Below are 15,458 nucleotides of genomic sequence, written 5' to 3' on the forward strand. Positions count from 1 at the left end.
ATAAACATTTATTATAATGTACTATTGGAAAGTTAAAACCAAACAGAATTGATGATATGAGTAATTGCCAATTATTTTTGAGTGAATATCCTTTTGATTTATTGATACAATCATCACGACATAAGCGTTATATGTTTACGTTTGTATCACATGTGTGAATATGATAGATAATTTGAGAATTACAACATAACCAAAATACAAATGAGCTCTATATTATACTGGTATTGATTCCGAATTTTCTAATCCTAATTTTAAAGATTTGGTACTTGTATTAAAATTTCTTAGTTCGGTACCGATACATGTATCATAGGTAAAAATTCGGTATATACCGGTATTGGTATCCATTTTTTTTAAAAACTTTAAGTAATTAATTTTTTTAAAAAACATTTCATATATATTTCAAAATTTCAATATTCTTTTCTTGTAGGTTAAGTCATAGTATATCACAAAGACACTATGGGCAAAAGCGTCAAAACAAGTCACTTTCCCATTTTACCCTCCAACCCCTTCGCTATATAATATGCCAAACCACTCACCCACTCGTCACTTATTCACGCCTCTCCCAATTCCTTCCATTCTCTCTTTAAAATCGTCAGTCAGTTATTTTTCCGATGTCCGGAAGAGGCCGTGGACGCGCCGGTCCGGCGCCTGCCGTAGGTCGTGGCCGTGGCCGTGGACGAGGTCGTGCCGGAGATCAGCCAACACCGTCGTATCCTCCAGACACGTCTGGCAGAGGAACTGCCGGACCGTCACTCACTCAGTCTGTTCAGAATCTCTCAATCGGCGGCCCTAGGGTTACGGCGCCAGGTCCGTCTTCGCAACCACCGCCAATGCAGCAGCGTACGGCGCCGGCGCCGGCTCCAGTCGCTCAACAGCCGACGGCTGACGCACCGCCTCCGGTAGCGTTGGTGCCGTCGTCGTCGAAGAGGATAAGCACACCGTTGAGAGACGGTTATGGAACAATCGGTCGAAAGTGTGTAATTAAGGCCAATCACTTCCTTGTGGATCTAGGTCAAAAGGATCCTCATCAGTATGATGTAAGCGTTCTTCTTCTTCTTCTTCTTATTATTATTTCTAAGATTTTGTTATTGGTTTCTGTGTTTACTTGCACCGGTGTTATTCGATTTTATGCATGTTTGAATGGATTCCTGTATTTTCACTGTTATGTATTTCAGCATAATGCTCAAAAAAACTGTTTATCCATCTGACCTTAATTTTTAACTGTTTTTTGCATTTTTTTAACTGTTTTATGACTCTTATTTTTAGTTTGTGTTGATTTGATTGAATTTCACTGCTATGTAATCGATTCTGCATTTAGTCATTGCGGTGGTTTTTTGCTTTAATCTGTCCGCCTAGGGTTTCAGCTGTTTACATATTTTCTAGTTTATATTGTGTTGTTGGAATCAATGTTTACTTGTACCAATATTATTCGGTTTTATGCATGTTTGCATCTGTTGAGAATTCTATATGTATATATGATCGGATTCCTGCAAATTTATTTAACATAATTCAGCATAATGCTTTTAAAACTTTTTATTCAGAGCAACATCAATTTCTAACTGCTGCATGCCTAATTTTTAACTGCTTAATACGATATATTGTTTTTGTTGATTTCATTGAAGTGTAATCGATCCTGCATTTAGTCACTGCAAAGGCTTTTTTGCTTCTGGCTAGGGTTTTTTAGTTTACATTTTCTGTTTTTTTGACTGTTACACTTGTTTTTTGCATTTTGTATTCTTTTTCATGTGCTCTGTTCATAATGCTTATGAAGTGATAACGTATGGATTATAATGAACTTTGTTCTGTGTAATTTCAGTTTTGATTTTGGTGGCAATTTTGATATTATAGTGTATTTCAAGTTACTTTGCCACTCTTTTGTTCATTATTGTAAGGGCGCTTTATTTTCATATGATCTGTCGATTTACATAATCGCATTCATATGTAATTCATCAATTTGGCCGTTGCGATGGTTTTTGCTTGATTCTGGCTTTGTGGCAAATTTGTCTTTGTATTTTATTATCTCTGTTCTGTTTATTGTTCTTATGATGATGGGCTTTGTTCTATGTCATACAAATCTTGGTTTCAGGTGGCAATTTCTCCTGAGGTCGCCTCAAAGTCCAAATGCAGGGAAATCATGAGAACTCTTAGTTCTCTGTACCGTGCTTCGCATATGGGTAATTTGCGGTTGGCTTTTGATGGCAAGAAGAGTGCATTTGCCGCTGGTTCGTTGCCCTTCGAGTCAAAGGAATTTACTGTTAAAATCACTGAGCAGGATGGGTATACTATATTCTCCTTTAATTTGTGTTTGGTTATTGTTAGTCTTTTTAAATCATTGTCTTATGTAGCTGTTGGTATGTGTTCTAGGCGGGAGCGTGAATTCAGGGTTACAATTAAGTTTGCTGCTAAAAAGGATTTACACTACCTGAGGCAGTTTTTAAGTGGCAGGCAGCATGACTGCCCTCAAGAAACTATTCAAGCTCTTGATGTGGTCTTAAGGGAATCAGCCTCATTCGAGTAACATGACTTCTTTTGTTTCATTTTAAGTGTACTTTTTGGTGAATTGGATGTCTGATGTGTTTTTGTTTAGTTTTCATTGTTATCTATACTTTTTTGTAATGTTGGGCGATCATTGGTTAAATTTGTTATGGTTAATTATACTTTTTTTGTAGTTACTCCTAACCATATCTATAAATTGCAGTCGTGAAGTGGTTGGGCGTTCTCTGTTCCACACCGATTTTGGCCATGGCGTGCTTGGTGACGGGATTGAGTTTTGGAAAGGGTTTTACCAGAGTCTAAGACCGACACAGATGGGGCTATCGTTAAATATAAGTATATGTTTATGAATGGTTGTGCTGTGTGTTTGTGTTAATTATACTATCATTGCTAATGATTTTGATTTTTTACAGATATGTCTGCTAGGGCTTTCTATGAGCCAAGGCTGGTGTCTGATTTTATTGGGGAGTTTCTTAACAAAGATTTAACCAGACCACTCACAGATCAAGAACGAATTAAGGTATACATTAACCAATGATTTGTTTACTAACCTAATGCATAAAAATCTCAAAGTTGACTTTACGGTGGTTGTAAATTTCAGGTGAAAAGAGCTGTGAGAGGTGTTAGGGTGGAAGTCCGCCGCCAAAATTACATGAGGCGTTACAAGGTTCATGCACTAACGGTTCAACCAATTAGCCAGCTTACGTGAGTTGGAATAATAACTTTCGTTCGTTTTTGGTCTTGTTATTTGATATTCACTTTATTTCATCTTAGGCTAATCTTTTTTATTTTAATTTATTTTGTTAGTTTTCCTGATGAGACTGGAGCTATTATCTCTGTCGTTCAATACTTCCGTGAGCGATACAACATTAATCTGCGTTACCTGTCGCTTCCTGCAATTCAAGCAGGCACAGATGCAAAGCCAACATATTTGCCACCAGAGGTTAGCTGTCATTATTTTATATGATGAACACTATTTTGAATATTCAGAAAGCACTATAGCAGCTAAGTCTGTTTAGTAATTGTTGACTTCAATTTGTGTAATTTTAGATTTGTTACCTTGCTGGTGGTCAAAGATATGCACTGAAACTCAATGAAAAGCAAGTTACTAACTTGCTAAGGGCCACATGTCAACGCCCAAGGGAACGGGAGGACAGTATTCTGAAGGTATGTTTATTCACGTTAATCACATATGATGACACATTATTCTAGTTTTATTGTTTCAATAACATCTACTTTTTATTTAAATTAGACTATGCAGAGTAACAAATACAACAAGGATGCACTTGTTAACAGTGATTTTGGCATGCGAGTAAGAGAACAGCTTACATCTATTGATGCACGTGTGCTTCCTCCACCACCAGTAAGTTCACACTTTTAAATCTTTGATAAATCCTAATTCTAACATCATTACATTGATTCTGATTTATTTTGTGTTTCAGCTACAATATCATGGTTCTTCAGAAGTGAAACCACTTGTTGGTCAATGGAACATGATTGACTTGGTGCGTTGCTATTTTTTTATTTCACTATTCAGAATATGAATATATATATAGATAATCAGTATTTAACATTTTTTTTAACGTAGAAAATGATTAACGGAGGCACGGTAAATTATTGGGCAATTGCTAACTTTTCAAGGCAGAGAGAGGATGCAGTCATGCGTTTTTGTAATGAACTTGTTCAAATGTGTCAGAACAAGGGAATTGTATGTATTTCTATATCCCTTTATATCACAATGCCAAATACGAAAGGAAAATAATTCAGACACCTGATGTTTGTTTGGAAGGTTTTTAATCCCCAGCCATTGATCCGAATGGTATCTGCTCCACCACACAACCTTGAGAAAGCTTTAGTTGATATTAGGGCTCAGTGTGCGGCCCAACTTAAAAGAGTTGCACCTAACAGCCAACTGCAACTGCTGTTTGTAATCCTTCCGGAAGCTAAAGGAACCTATGGTAATTCAATTTCATGATAACCCATGACCGCATTTACTATTTGTAAGTATCACTGATACGTTTAATAATAACCGTTTTTCAGGAAGAATTAAACGAGTGTGTGAAACCGAGCTCGGTATTGTTTCTCAGTGCTGCAGGCCGGCACATGTGATGAAGCTTAGCAAGCAGTACTTCGAGAATGTTGCTATGAAAATAAATGTCAAGGTATTTTCTTATTTAATATGCTTTTAATATTTCTTTTATCTGTTAACTACTATTTATACATTTTTTGAACTGTTTTAGGTAGGAGGAAGGAACAGTGTTTTATCTGCATCTCTTAATGGTAGGCTCCCGTATGTAACTGACCGCCCAACCATAATCTTTGGTGCTGATGTCACTCATCCATCACCAGGAGAGGATTCAAGTCCTTCAATTGCTGCTGTAAGTTGCTATTTCTTTGCTTTCGTGCTCTTACATTCGGGATTTAAGGAGGTTTTTAGAGTGGTGTTTTTTGCTGTTTTTTTCACTTGTAGGTGGTTGCTTCTATGGATTGGCCTCAAGTTACCAAATATAAAGCTTTGGTATCTGCACAACAGCATAGACAGGAGATTATACAAGATCTGTACCATAGAAATGGTGATGCTCATGGAGGGATGATTAGGTAACGTTTAACCGCTTTTATAAAGATGTTTGAAGTGTTCTATTAATTTTCTTTTTTACATCTTGCTTTTGCAGAGATCTTTTAATATCTTTCAAGAAGTCAACAGGACATAAGCCACACCGTATCATTTTCTACAGGTATGAGAACTCATTTTGTTCCTCTTAAAATTACTCTCTAAACAATAAACACTTATATTTCTAACTAATTTACAGAGACGGTGTAAGTGAGGGACAATTTAACGAGGTTTTACTGAGTGAAATGGACAACATTCGTAAGGTAGGTTTATTACGTTTTCTGTTTCTATATTATATTTATATTTATAAAATGTATGGTTTTTGAAACATGGTGGTTGTTTTTTCAGGCATGTATTTCACTGGAGGCGGATTATATGCCACCTGTCACGTTTATTGTGGTGCAAAAGAGGCATCATACTCGCTTCTTCCCGGATAAGCATGGTGATAGGAACTCTACTGACAGGAGCGGCAATATTCTTCCTGGTTTGTTATTTCTGTTATTTATAACTTTTTAAAATTTCTACAATATCTGGTTTATAATTTCTAATACTTTTTATTTGGATTAAATTTATTAGGAACCGTTGTGGATACGAAGATATGTCACCCTACTGAATTTGACTTCTATCTGTGTAGCCATGCTGGAATTCAGGTGAACTGTTTTTAATTCACTTTTACATTGTTTTAAATGAGTTAAAAAAAAGTTTTGGTTTCTTTGCAGGGGACCAGTCGGCCTACACATTATCATGTGCTGTATGATGAGAACAAGTTTACTGCAGATGGCTTACAGATACTAACCAACTCTCTTTGCTACACGTATTTCAACTAACCACTTTAAGTCTTAAAACTAAAATTGTAATTTCCTTTGTTAAATCGTAACCTGTTTGATCTGTTCAACTAATTTCAGGTATGCGAGGTGTACTCGATCAGTCTCTATAGGTATGATATATATCTTTGTTTTTCATCATTTAAGTTGTAAAAGATTTGCACCATATAATAATATAATAATTTCTTTGTTTTGTAGTCCCTCCGGCTTACTATGCACACTTGGCTGCTTTCCGAGCGCGCTCTTACATGGAAGGTGCAGAGCTATCTGATAGTGATTCACGTGGGGGGCGTGCAACCAGAGACAGGGTTGCGGAAGTCAGGCCACTCCCGGTGATACATGAAAGTGTGAAGAGTGTTATGTTTTATTGCTGAGGTGGGTTTGTTTTGGAGTTGTGAAATCATGGGGCGTGCTTGACTTTTGGGTTTGTTGGTATGTTGCGAATGATGTTGGATTTGATTTGCTTGACCTGCTTTTTAGAGCGCCCCTTTGAACTTAATAGCAAAGGTAGACATTTGGTTCCGGTGCATTGATTATATCTTGAAACTTTTGATAGACAATTTTTTCTGGTTTTATTTGCAACTCAAAACTGTTGTCTATTGTTGAGATGCTATTCGGCTATTCCAGGGTGGTTGTTAAACAGTGTTAATCCAACCCTAAATAAACCGGGTATATTTAGGAACCGGATCCAGATAGTTGGGTATGGTCAACAAAGAAAATGGTTGGGTAAGAACGGGTTCCGGGTGTGGTCGGGTATTTGACTTGGTTTGCTGGATTTTGGGTAGGGTTTGGCCGGGTTTTGACCCGGTAGTGGTGGAACCGGTTCTGGGTCGGGTCTGGGTTCTGGGTACTCTGGTCTGTACCTGTGGCCTGCGGGAAGGGTCGGATCTGGAACTGTTTTTATGCCCACCTTTATGAACATAAGCATGTCGGATGGTTCAGCATTAGTCCAGTTTGGGTAAGCTGAATTATGTTATGTTTCAATTTAGTAATCAATATTCAAGACTTAAATTCAAAGATGGGAATTACCATAGAAGAAGAACGGGAGATGGGGAAACAGGACTTTACACAAATTTCTTCATGCATTGCACACTCTAACCATTCTTGCTTATAACATGAGCATTAACTTGTTTGGGTCTGCACTCACTCTGTAATCAGGCTCATTGGTTAGTAGTTATCAACTTATCTTAACACATTAAATAGTAATAATTTGATAAAAGAGTAACGGTGTTGATAAAAAATTAAATCAGTTCAAACCATAAAAGAAGTTGGAGGTCTGGTATTTGTTACTAAAGTAGTTTTAAACCTGTTTTTTTGGCCTGGTCAATAACTCGTCGAAGCGGTTCCAAAATGCTAACCAACTGAAGATAAATGACCCGAATGGCCAAACTACAAGTGATCGGATTCTAACCGGTCTCAGTGTGGATCATGTTTGGTATTAAACGAGACAAAATCTTATTTATTACTAGATTTCTAGGGAGACTGAAGATTTACACGTGACCACTCTTTCAAGCAGTTCACATTGCCATTGATACCTTGCTCTATAACCCTTTTTAACCCATTTACGTTCCAAAATGCCACCGGTTGATGACAAAATTCCAAAATGGCCAACGGTTGATGACAAAACCGAGGTTCTATAAGAATAGAGATAATTTCAGTGGGTGGACCCTTCGCTTGTTTCAATAGAGAGACGTGAAATGTTGGGTGAATATTGACCTTGCTTGGTAGGTCGACCTTATATGCTACAACACCAATTTCAAAATAGTCGTAAAATGTAGGGTGAATTTTGTCTTTCTCATTTATTTTTTATGCGAACATGATCAGTTCGGGTTGGCGGCTTTCGGTCGGGTCGGGAAAGGTCTTTGAATTCAGTTTTAATTAAAATGTTAATGATTTTCTTTGCAACAATATATTCCATTAGCCTTAAAATTCTAAGTTCTAAGAACACCAAATATATTTTGTCTATATTTGTATATTTGTTTTTAGAGAGAATTCCATTAATGGCTTCTATGGTTTGAGCCAAATTGTATGCATTATCCGTAATGTTTAAAACTTGCATGTGTAGTCCCTATGGCTAAGTGTAATGGGCGACGAAATGGGGCGATTAGGGGCGAGAACACCGCCCCCAGGGGGGACAATATGGGTGACAAAGGGCTGGGGATGACTATTTCTCGCCATGTGTGTGTGTTTTTATTAATATTATATATATGTGTGTGTGATTAATATATATATATATATATATATATATAACACCATTACACCTATAAAATAAAACTCACCATCTGCTGACTGGGCGCCGTCACATGGCGCAAATCGCCCCATTTTGTAGCCCCTTCACTACACATGACCTAACAATTAACTTTGGTTTTATTGTTGATCCAAAAAGATAATTGTTAACTTTTGATGTTAAATGAGGGGGTAGTTTGGTCTCTCTCCCCTTATATAACAAACTTTTTTTCACACTCATCTCCAACCACAAACCTCAAGACTAGATCTTCTAATCCCAAAATCAAAGATGTAAGTATTGGTAAAGATATACGTTTAGAGAGAAAATGAGGGATGGGATTTTTTCCCGTATACACATATTTATACCCGTACACGTCGATATGATATGGGTATGGGTACTCAGATTTACTGAATCTATGCACGGGTAAATGTACGGGTACTCGGTACCCGTTTACAATATATAGGGGCTTTTATTAGGTTTCTAATACTCATGACTTAACATACATGTCCGTGCCTTTTATCATCAGGCAGTTCAAAGTTCAAGGTTTCAAACGAACTTTTCAAAACCTAATTGCCTTATATCTTCCAATCTTCCCATTTTGATTGATAGAAAAATCCCACCCCTAGTTCCACTCGATTATAAACCATCATCTCCAGTCGCTTTGGTTGTGGTATTACGGTTATGGTAGTTTTAGATAATTGATTGTTGGTACTGTACCGGTACCCATACCAAGTTTAGTGGGTTTTTTTATTAAAAAAAAGAACAAAGTAGTACTAAAGCGAGTATTGCACCTTAAGTAACTGTACCGGTTCCCGCACCCGCACTCGTATCATAAAATTCAATGCTGGTATGGTATCGATCTTATCCTTAAAAATGAGTGTGTTTGTTGTATTTGTGAAAATATGATACGAAAGCGGACTGTATGTGTTTTGGGTGCATTTAGCACATTACATTAATGATAGTGAAAAAAATTGTTTCCAACAAGTGACATTACTACACATGTACAGTTAACTTCTTTATCATCTTGATAGTGTGTCCATGATTCGGTTTTTCAACCATCATGTAGCTCAAGCAAGTGGGTTCATTTGTTGTATTCAGGTCCGGCCCATAAGGTGGGCAAAGAGGGCGACAACCCAAGCCCAACAACTTTTGAGGCCCAGAAATAAATTTAATGTACTAAATCCTTATTTGTTCAACTGGTGGAACGGCTTACCTACCAAACGAGAGATGGTCAAGGTCGTCGAGACTTGCATCTCACATTGTTTTTGTTTCTTTTTTTCTTTTTTTATTGTTTGTATTTTATCTATATTAGTCTGCCATTGTTTTTCTTATTAATTTTGTTTAAAGCCGAGGTCCACTGAAATTTGAATCCAATCTTGAATTTTACTAAATATGACAGTGACATGTTAGTTTATGAGTTTTATGTGTTGTTAATGTTTGTGTCATGTTATTTAGTTTTTACATTTAAATACCAAAAGCCCTTTTGATTTAGAAGAAAAAAAATGTCTTCTAAGAGTTAGTTAGCTACTTCTCATTTTGTTCTAGGATTCTTCTTCTTAATAGGGCATTTATGGCACGCAGGAAGGGCTCGTGAGAGACTCGTAGTTCGTTTTAAGTATTCAAATTAGTTCATTTTGCTATGATACTAGTTTTGTTATTGTTATCACACATATCGTTGTAAAGTTGACTTTTTGTATACAAATTATTGAGATTATATTTTTAGGGCCCATTTTATACTCGTCCCACGCTCTTAAATTCTTAGTGATTCTCAGGGACGGCCCTGGTTGTATTATATACATATATCAAAACTATTATACTAAAACTTATATATTAGGCTTGTGTCTGTAATTCAGATTGGTCCGAACATCACATTTCTAGATCCACTTCGAGTACCTACAAAAACTCAATGATAGTACAATATCATTTTGTGTCTCGTAATGAAAACAATGGTTAGGATGATTATGATCCCAACATTTATGTCGACTGTTCTATTTTAAGTTGGTTTTTTATTAGACTTATATATTGGATTCGATAATCTCTATTCTCTACTTTCAGTTATTGTCATAATTAATTCCTCAGGTATTGTCTAAATGTACTCACCTTGTCTCTATTTTTACTAAACGCATTCCCTCTATTTTTAATAAACGTGCACCCTCCTTCAAGTTTCATATTAATATAATTTAAACCTTTTTTTTTTTTTTACTTTTTTGCCATTTTGTCATATTTTATTATTATTAGTTTTAGAAAATGTTTTTTTTCTACCATTTTATATAAATTTTTTTATATATATTATAAAACGTTTTTAAATATATCTAAACAACAAAATACGTTTTTTTAAATCTCTTATAAAGTGTTTATTTTAATAACTATAGAGAGAATCTACATTAAAAAAATAGCATTAGTTTGTAATAAATAAAAAAATAAAAGATAAAATAACATACGACTTGATCAAAGTTTGTTTTTTTTCCGCATGTGTCTATAATCTCATGCACGGTACCTAAAAAAATCATATCGTTTTGATTTTGTGTGTGTGTGTGTGAGTAGGAGTAGGGGAAGAGGCATATGATAAAAAAAATATACAATACTTTTATTATCGTTTTTATAAAGATATTATACCATTATTCTGTAAATTTATTTTATAAAAAAAATGAATAAACTAGCTAGAGAAATCATTAAAATGTTGTTTTAGAGAAAGCATTTTTAAGTTTTTATTATTGATTTAGATGAAAATATCTGTTGCAATCACGATATGCTTGCAATCTGTCAAGTTGCAAGACATAGATTGACAATAATTTTTTTGTTGCAATCACGATATGCTTGCAATATGTCAAGTTGCAAGACATAGATTGACAATAATTTTTTTGATGCCCACTATGGCCAGTAAGTTCCCCTTGTGATTCTCCTTTTCATGTGCTAATTTGAACTTGATTCTTTAGTTTCTTTTCGAAGTAGAGAATGGACTAGAACTAAATATAATTACTGAAAGTTATTGTGCAACCATCTTATGTTTAATATATTACATAATAATGTTGTGTATCTTTAAGAAGTATACACTACTTATTTTTAAACTAGGGATTTAATATATTTTACCCTTGTTTCTTACTTTAGTAATCTCAACGTTCATCTATTATTTGGGATTATCCGAACTCAATAAATGTTATTATGTAACGTCAAAACTGATGTTATATGAGTTTTCAACAATATATCATTCTAGTTTTATATATTTAAGATTTTTTTTTTCTTTTTGCAAAACTTGAACCTAGCGATAATAATGAATAATTGAATTACTTTATACTGGTTTTTAAATTAAACCTTAAATTGTGTGACTGACACTGTACGTCCCTTTTGATTTTTGAAGTGAAAGAAGTTTTAGCCCCTTCTTACTAGAGTGACACGCAAGGGGAGAAGTATACTAGAACTAGACCACTTTTGATCGCTTCCGAAACTATATTATTAGAACTTTCGATAATTACATTTGGACAAGCGACTGTAAAAGAAACTCGGACGGCAATGGAAAGAAGAGTCCTGGTTAATACTTGATAGGGGTGGTCAGTGGTCACGACATCGGAGCATGCGTTTCCATCTGCTAAGCAATTCGGAATTAATTGCCCCTCTTTATCAATAAGCCAACACTAAAGTGTCATTCTTGTGAATGGATACTTCCTCATTAATTCTTGTACCAGTATATACAAGGGCACTTTTACATTCGTATGATATATATTTTCATTAACATGTGAGCCCTTTGAATGTCGAACCACTCTACCATATTGAGCAATGACTAAGCACCAAACCATAATGTAAAATTCCATCTCAAAGACATTGAGAATTTGTTTCATTGATTGTTGCCTTGGGTCACTAGATACATCAATTGTTACGTTACAAACTTACTATATTTTATATTTGTTTCATTGATTGTTGTGTCATCTACAAACTAACTAAATGGTTGCTTTGTGAAAATAGTTATATAAATTGATTACAAGTACAATTAAAAAATCAAATCTCAAGCTACTTGATCATATGAAAATTGTTTTTTTTTCTTGGAAGCACCTTGACCTCTTGCTTAAAACATGTCTTGTCTATTTCAAAAGCAAAGTTAAAATTGCTTTAGGACCATGCATGTGGTTTGGTGGCATTTTGTAAAAGAATGATAAGAGTACGTTAAAAGTTGAATGGCCATATTCAACTTCTCTTTTTATATACCAATTAAATCAAAGTAAAATAAGCTTACTTGGAGAACTGTTTGAAAAGCATACATATAGATGGTTTAACTTAAAGAAATTGTTTGTATGGTTAAAACTTGATGGATGGTAAAGTAAAGCTATGTTCGTACTTAATAATTTGAATAATTCTTTGTGTTATGCCTAAAAATAGTTATACATTCATTATAAAAAGATAGGGGTTTGTATGGTCCGGTTTGGTGCAATTTTAAGCTAAAACTGAACTGAAATCTGAATTATAGGTTCTTGTTTTTTTCAAAACCGTTCGGTTTCAGTTTTTCTTTTATTTATGTTTTTTGGTTTGATTTAGTTTTGAATTCGGTTTTGCTTATTGGATTAAAAAAAATTGAGTAGTCATCGATCGGAGTCTTGCCACTTGATGTTTTCATCTAAACATCAAATAAGTAAACCATTAGAGTTAATCTTGTCATAAACATATTATAAACTTCTTTTAAAAAAAACCTAGGTTGGAAATTATTTTTTGATTATCGAATTATTTAATCTTAGTTTATTTTTTGAGTTGAAGTTGTATTTTAAAAATCGGTTCAAACCAGCCGGTATCACCAAATTACACAAATTCTGAGCCCGACAACCAGTTTTAAAAACATTGACGTAACTCACACACTCTTTATATATACTGTTTAATTAAAACTTTTTTTATCCTTCATATATGAGTTTTTAATCCTTCTCGAACACATAGATGTCACCGGCTAAAATATAATACTTAGAAATCATTAGATAGGGTAGTTTAACTTTTGTAATTAATTAATTAATTAATTTGCCATATAAGATTTTAAATAGGATAATCTAACAATCACTAGCTTGGTCTAGTGGTAAAAATACATGACCTTCAACCAAATCAAATGATTATGATGAGGATAAAATAAAATGAAAAAAATTAGTTGTTAAAATAAAAATTAAAATTGACGGACGCACTCACTATATTAAATCAAAAGGCTATGAAATCAAAGTCTTTCACCAAGTGAAAGTCGTTGGTTAGCTTTATTCAGAACCCATGAATTAATTTCCTTGGTGGAAATCATAGCGTTCATCATGTTTAGCTATATATGGAACATATTAATTTCCTAGTGGAAATGAAAGCAAGCTTTTGTCAATCTCAATTGTCTCGTTTCATCTTATCTTCAGATGAAATAAAACATTCATTTCTACTTTTTCATTCCAAAAGTTATAATGCCCTAACCATTTCAATCTTATATTTCTTACATATGTACATAGCATGATGATTAAGTAGAGAGGCATGATGGTCATTCAATTCAACACATTCGTTACTATATACAGTAATATTACTACTTACTACTATGATCATTTGTCTTCAACACCTAGCTGCATACAACACATATCTTATCATTTTACTACTATATACAAACCTGACGGGTTTGCCTCAAAACTTGTTGGACTCGATGTATTTTTGGTTCAAAGCTTGTCGGGGACGCCCAATTTGCATGTGAACACGTGACTGGTTTTCATTGGCTCACAAACTCGTTGGCGTGGATACGGATTTTTGGATTGGTAGAGGATGTTTTTGGAATCCTGTATCGATTATACGATGAAGTATGAACTTTGAAGTATTATTCTCATATAGATAGGGTGTGTATATGTGAATTTGAAAAATTACATATAAAAATTTCAATATGATTAATCCCGATTAATCTTAGATGGTACCCCACCACTCAACTTACGTCTAATGATCTTCACAACACTACTATAGATGCTCTCCTGGCTTGTCAAACTCTTTTAACACATGACGATATGACATAATTTTTAGTTTTCACTAAATGCTTTGGAATATATATTGAATTGATGCCAACTAATACAATTGAAATATTATATGTGTAATCTTCAAATGTAATATCAGATGAAACACACGTACATGATGAAGCAGCCAAGTGCAAGCCAGTAACACATGGATGGGAAACAAATTATTAATATTCTAATTATAACAATTAATAATGTATGTTATGGACGATGATGATGGGTGAGATGAGAGAGGACATGACACCCATATGGGTGGGGTGCATGGCTTCCAAACTGCATAATAATGTCTTCACACCCCATGTGAATAGGGTACATGACTTTATTTCATGACAAAAGTTTCCGTATAAAAATTTTTGATGGTTATTGTATCGTTGGAGTTTGAGTGGATTAATAATTAATTTTTTACACATTATTATCACGTATAAATACCCACGAGCCCTTCACCATTTATATTCATTTAAACTTTCCACTATGTATATTCATTCAAACACTCACCATTTTTATCCATACAAACCAACAATAGCTAATTTCCCAAGCAATAATCGCAGGATATTCATACATTCGACTGATTCCGATAACGATATTTTTTCGAACGATAGTAACATACAATTTTTTAAAGATCTCATCGAGCAAGCCGAAGAGGAAGACACATCAACATCATCGAGTATTCTACCACACAACTTTCTAATGTACAACTCACATTCTTAACAAAATTTCGTCACAAACGAAGTAAATTTGTATTATTGTATACATACACTTGCAACGTGTACATACGTTGGTGTTAAATGTGTAAATCTCAATTCTACTTAAGACTATTTGGTGTTACATAAATATACATACAAAAGAATTAAACTATAGAAAACTAATGAAAATAAAAAAAACAATTACTAGAGAAAACTGTAGCCAAAAAACCACAAAGACGATTAATATTAGACTCCAACGTGTATTACTCTACTTAATTCTCATGTTTAGCACGTTAATTTCAATTGCATTTGATCCAAACCCATAATAAGTATTTGACTTTTTTTCACACAGTTTGTAGAAAATGATTAACGGATGCACGATAAATTATTGGCAATAGCTAACTTCATGTTGTGATGCGTTTTTGTAATGAACTTGTTCAAAGCATTTTCCATTGCCAATAGACCGCCTTTCCTTACATTTATTTGGAGCTACCCGTCGAAGCAAAGTGGACCTTACCAAGTATTTGATGTTTCAACACCTGGGGGTGCAACAAGAATAAAGGTGATTGAGAATAAAGATTTTGAAATGATTTCATTTGTTAAAGATAGAATAGAATAGAATAAAGT

General features: G+C 34.4%; 1 protein-coding gene across 2 annotated transcripts; it reads left to right on the forward strand.

Moving 5' to 3' along the window:
* Positions 1 to 502: 502 nt before the first annotated feature.
* LOC143538938 (protein argonaute MEL1-like) lies at positions 503 to 6,442 on the forward strand. 2 transcript variants are annotated; one of them, XM_077032375.1, is made up of 22 exons: positions 506 to 1,037; positions 2,087 to 2,277; positions 2,365 to 2,514; positions 2,699 to 2,829; positions 2,907 to 3,013; positions 3,095 to 3,198; positions 3,301 to 3,436; positions 3,544 to 3,660; positions 3,746 to 3,856; positions 3,936 to 3,998; positions 4,082 to 4,201; positions 4,283 to 4,451; positions 4,534 to 4,655; positions 4,734 to 4,871; positions 4,964 to 5,091; positions 5,166 to 5,228; positions 5,304 to 5,367; positions 5,453 to 5,588; positions 5,681 to 5,754; positions 5,824 to 5,918; positions 6,010 to 6,041; positions 6,127 to 6,442. In XM_077032375.1, exons 1-22 carry the CDS (start codon positions 612 to 614, stop codon positions 6,300 to 6,302), a joined length of 2,853 nt encoding a protein of 950 aa, XP_076888490.1. In that variant the 5' UTR covers positions 506 to 611; the 3' UTR covers positions 6,303 to 6,442. The 2 variants fall into 2 exon arrangements, with proteins under 2 accessions (XP_076888489.1, XP_076888490.1); XM_077032374.1 differs by having other exon boundaries at positions 503 to 1,037; positions 2,087 to 2,514.
* Positions 6,443 to 15,458: the final 9,016 nt, after the last annotated feature.

The sequence above is a fragment of the Bidens hawaiensis genome, unplaced genomic scaffold (genome assembly GCF_021521415.1).
Source record: "Bidens hawaiensis isolate Kalapana, Puna unplaced genomic scaffold, B.hawaiensis_p1.1 tig00011762_1, whole genome shotgun sequence".
Lineage (NCBI taxonomy): Eukaryota > Viridiplantae > Streptophyta > Magnoliopsida > Asterales > Asteraceae > Bidens > Bidens hawaiensis.

What these genes read in the sequence shown, in the direction of transcription:
- LOC143538938 (XM_077032374.1), top strand. Translation starts at nt 612, where the DNA reads ATGTCCGGAAGAGGCCGTGGACGCGCCGGTCCGGCGCCTGCCGTAGGT. An exon ending in ACCAACTCTCTTTGCTACAC is followed by an intron (nt 5,919 to 6,009) that starts GTATTTCAACTA and finishes AACTAATTTCAG; the next exon opens with GTATGCGAGGTGTACTCGAT. An exon ending in TACTCGATCAGTCTCTATAG is followed by an intron (nt 6,042 to 6,126) that starts GTATGATATATA and finishes TTTGTTTTGTAG; the next exon opens with TCCCTCCGGCTTACTATGCA.